Genomic DNA, 4,414 nt, shown 5'->3' with positions numbered 1-4,414 from the left:
ACAATCAATAGATTAATTTCTTCATTCATATCTTCGTGATAACTAAAATCATTTTCAATACGGTTTATATATAAATCTATACGTTTATTTCCAGAATAAAATTGTAAAGATGAAGAAAAAGAAGAAGATAAATGTGAGATAAAATATTAAATAAATAGAGTAAAATATGTATATATCTTTAATTAAATGAGAAATTTAAATAGAGAGTAAAATAAAACAAAAGGGGAGATTAATTTATACTAAAAATATACTAAAACATTTTGCATACCTTTTTGAAAGTATCACGTCGATTTAAGGTCATCATATGGCGGTAAAAATTTATAAGCCATGGATATGGTGTTGAAAAATAATGAATATTTTGTTGGAATTTGGAATACTTGGGCCTTTTGCATTGCAGCTTTCATTGGTAAAGTAATAAAAAAAAAGCAGAGAAAGCGTATGCATGGTGACAATATGGACACTTATGAGCACTGTGAATGGCAGCAGAGTTGTTCGAAACGCGATATCACACTTGCTTCTTCTGGTCACCTTGGATTTTAAACGAAGATATATAGAGAACACGATGGAGTCTTGGCTTTGCTTTTCAGGCTCTGGTTCACTGAAATTTAATGAACAAAGACAACAATGGCAATGTGTAATTGATTGCAGAGGTCGGATATTAAGGTTTGTGGCATCCGAGAAGGAAGGGATGGATGAAGTAGGGTCGGAGAATCGGAGGCAGGCATGCATGCATATAGATTGCTGAAAGCTTGGGATGATGGTAACTGCTAAGGTTGGCTTCACACTCACACAATTGAAAAGTAAAAAAGGTTTTATTTTCCCTTTTGGGAGAACTCTCAGAATCTTTGTTTTCTTTCATTTTGAACATTGTACACCAATGTGCTTCATCATGGTAAAGACTAAACACTCAGTTCCTTGGTTTCAGTAGTGGAATAAGATTGGGTCATACATTTATAAGTAGAAAATATTTAGTACTCACTATTTTATATTAGGTAATCATACTTCCATACTTTATTCATATATTTTATTTATTTCTTCTCTTTCTGTATCTTCAAACTATACACACTCAATTGACCCTTTTTCAATTAAACATTTTTAACATTCTTCTTTTCTTTCTCAAATATGTATTTCACATTTGACCATTATTTGTATATTTGATATTTTTAAATATTTTTTTGAAAAAAATATTACCTCTCAAATTAAAAAAAAATCACCAGAAGAGAAAATTTTGAGTTATTATTATATAGTTAATATTCTTACGTTGCATTTCTTTAATCATGGATTTCCTTCGTTTATTTTTATATCTGGATTTTTTTATCTCCCTTTAACTCATAAAAAAACAAAGAGTGTACGTTCATCCTTTATCAAAAGATTTTCGTATCATTTCCTAATATTTCACTCCAACTCCAGTGACCCCTGGCCTCTTTTGCTCACGGGAATGCTATTCTTTTTTACTTCAGCACTAAATAAAAGTAAATTGCAGTTTGTATTTATTTATTTATTTTGGGTTTATTAAATAGATCCCAGTATGCTATTAGAGAAAAACAGAACATAGAAAAAGAAATTGAAGTTAATTTTTGTGTATAAAAAAGTTTATTTAAGTTGATATTTGTATTTGAGAAGAAAGTTATATATGTAAAATTTGTGTGGGCATCTGAAGAAATGCTACTTTCCATGCATATTTAAAAGGCACAGAGGCTCTTCTGCCACACTCTCTGACGCACTTCATTGACCATTCCCACTATACGCTACCCCTCTTTAAATTCTCACGATTTCCATCGTATTCTCCAAGGAGAGGAGTTGAAACATTCAACATACACACACTCACATATACCAAAAAGGAAAAGCAGACCAGAGAGGGTTTTCCCTTCCAAGTTTCTTGCGATTTTCTTGGATGGAGTCTTGCAAGGGACCAGAGGGAGAGGAAGTGAAGTGCGTGTGGGTTCATGGTCCTATAATCGTAGGGGCAGGACCCTCGGGGCTGGCCGTTGCAGCATGCCTCTCCCACCACGGACTACCCTACGTCATTCTCGAGAGGAGTCACTGCATAAACTCCCTTTGGCAACACAGAACCTACGACCGTCTCAAACTCCACCTCCCCAAACACTTCTGCCAACTCCCCTTCATGCCCTTCCCTCACCATTTCCCCAAATACCCCTCCAAGAACCAGTTCATCTCCTACCTCCATTCCTACGCTCACCGCTTCAATATCCGCCCCAGGTTCAACCAGTCCGTTCACTCCGCTCACTTCGACCCCGTTTCCCAGTTCTGGGTCGTCAGAACCAACGATTTTCAGTACATTTCCCCGTGGCTCGTCGTTGCTACCGGAGAGAATGCCGACCCTGTCATTCCCTCGATTCTTGGCATGGACTCCTTTCACGGACCCGTTGTTCACACCAGCGCCTATAAATCCGGTTCTCATTACAAAAACAAGAGGGTTTTGGTAATCGGTTGCGGCAACTCAGGAATGGAAGTAAGCTTGGATCTTTGCAGGCACAACGCCACCCCTTACATGGTCGCCAGAAACACAGTCAGTAACTCACTATATTCACTTCCCCTTCTTTCCCTATTCCCATGCACTAATAAGAACACGTTTTGTCTTTTTCTTTTTGCTGTTCTTTATTATACGAATTCGTGCTCCACTATGTCATGGTTGTTATCATAAAAGTTTGTTGATTATTATTGATTTTTAATGCTAATAATCCCTGATAAAATAATAGAGAAAAACCTGCATATTTGGACATATTATTATCGAGACACAGTTTGTTGACAAGATTTCATGGTACAGGTACATGTGCTGCCTAGGGAGATGTTTGGCTTTTCTACGTTTGGAATGGCGATGGGTCTATTGAAATGGCTTCCGATAAAGTTGGTAGACAAGGTCGTATTGGCGTTGGCTGGGTTAATGTTAGGTGACACCGCCCGCTACGGCGTTAGGAGGCCAAAAACTGGGCCAATAGAGCTCAAACTTGTCACCGGTAAAACCCCTGTGCTAGATGTTGGACAAGTAGCGCAGATAAGATCCGGTAACATCAAGGTACGTAGCCATGCTTTGTTTCCTGATTCATGAGTATGTAATTATGGCATAACATTGTAATCCAATCTTACCATATATGGAATCTTTTTCTAAGTTAGGTTAGGGTTTGTTTCAGGTGATGGAAGGGGTGAAGGAGATAACAAGAAACGGTGCCAAGTTTATGGATGGACAAGAAAAGGAGTTCAGTGCTATAATATTAGCAACGGGTTACAAAAGCAACGTGCCCACTTGGCTTAAGGTAAGAAGAAACTAAAAACTTCATTTTTACCTCAATCTTCTCGAACCTCATTTTTGTACTAGCTCTTCCCTTGTTTTTTTCTTTCTATTTTCACGATGTGAAAAACCCACAACACAACTTTTATTGAGTCAGTTGGGACATGCACAGCAGATACCAACAGAAGGATTTATTTTCTTCATGCAACTATGAAGGAAAGAGCATAAAATGATTTTGGGGTTTGTGCCAAACAAATATGAAACTTTTCATTCCAGTGACGTTTCATGTGTACCGATAATCAAACGTCGTGTTAGTTCTTCTATACTTACACCTAAAAAAAGTGTCCCTTTTGTTCCTTTCCGTCCTTCGAGATGGACAAAACTTCCTAGCAGAAAAAAACAGTCGCAATCTGCTTTGTTCCATCTCCTTTACAATTCCAAAAATCCAAATAGTATGTTTGTTTTTTACACTCTACTTGTTTAATTAACAATATATGATAATGCAGAGCCGTGAATCTTTCACGAAAGACGGAATGCCGAAAATGCCGTTTCCAATGGGTTGGAAGGGAGAGAATGGATTGTATACGGTTGGGTTCACGAGAAGAGGTCTTCTTGGAAGTGCATCGGACGCCGTAAAGATTGCTGAAGACATAGCTGATCAATGGATGAGCGTTAAGGACAAATCACGCCGTAATTCCCTTATGATCTTGCTCAAGAGTACATAGGATCACGTGGCTAATCTTGTAATTGTTCTGGATTTTTTTTTATTTTTTATTTATTTTTTCATGTATGTACAATTTTGTATTTCCAGCATTCTTGTGTCTAAACTTTTTTTTTCACTCTGCCTTCGTTTCAAACAGTTCCGTAAATGAAATGCAAGCTTATTATGTCTATGTCTCTATTTTCTTTGACACTTTATTTTAAGTTACATACCTCGATGATGAAGAAAAGAAAAAAAACAGGGTCACTTAGTTCAACGCAGGCTTGATTGAAGGATGAATTTTTGCAGAATAAATATAATTTTGATGGTGGAAGCAGGATGAGTGGGTGAGTTGGTGAGTTAATTATTGTGGTATAATTAACACGTTCTCTCTCCCGTATTTATTATGGTTAATAGAGTAGTAGTAGTAATAGTAGCTACGTACTTCCTATTCACTCTCACAT

The 4,414-nt window shown here is 37.0% G+C and overlaps 1 protein-coding gene across 1 annotated transcript; it reads left to right on the top strand.

The window, feature by feature from the left end:
- The first annotated feature begins 1,733 nt into the window (after window positions 1–1,733).
- On the top strand, window positions 1,734–4,110 carry LOC108330486 (probable indole-3-pyruvate monooxygenase YUCCA4). Its single transcript, XM_017564969.2, has 4 exons — window positions 1,734–2,530; window positions 2,789–3,037; window positions 3,153–3,275; window positions 3,757–4,110. Exons 1-4 carry the CDS (start codon window positions 1,895–1,897, stop codon window positions 3,973–3,975), a joined length of 1,227 nt encoding a protein of 408 aa, XP_017420458.2. The 5' UTR covers window positions 1,734–1,894; the 3' UTR covers window positions 3,976–4,110.
- Window positions 4,111–4,414: the final 304 nt, after the last annotated feature.

This window comes from Vigna angularis, chromosome 4, assembly GCF_016808095.1.
Source record: "Vigna angularis cultivar LongXiaoDou No.4 chromosome 4, ASM1680809v1, whole genome shotgun sequence".
Taxonomy (NCBI): Eukaryota; Viridiplantae; Streptophyta; class Magnoliopsida; order Fabales; family Fabaceae; genus Vigna; species Vigna angularis.
Note: the sequence above shows the minus strand (reverse complement) of the source record. Positions and strands in the feature narration are given on the sequence as shown.

Coding starts and splice junctions, on each gene's coding strand:
- LOC108330486 (XM_017564969.2), top strand. CDS start 1,895: ATGGAGTCTTGCAAGGGACCAGAGGGAGAGGAAGTGAAGTGCGTGTGG. Junction 2,531..2,788: donor ACATGGTCGCCAGAAACACA/GTCAGTAACTCA, acceptor TTCATGGTACAG/GTACATGTGCTGCCTAGGGA. Junction 3,038..3,152: donor TAAGATCCGGTAACATCAAG/GTACGTAGCCAT, acceptor GGTTTGTTTCAG/GTGATGGAAGGGGTGAAGGA.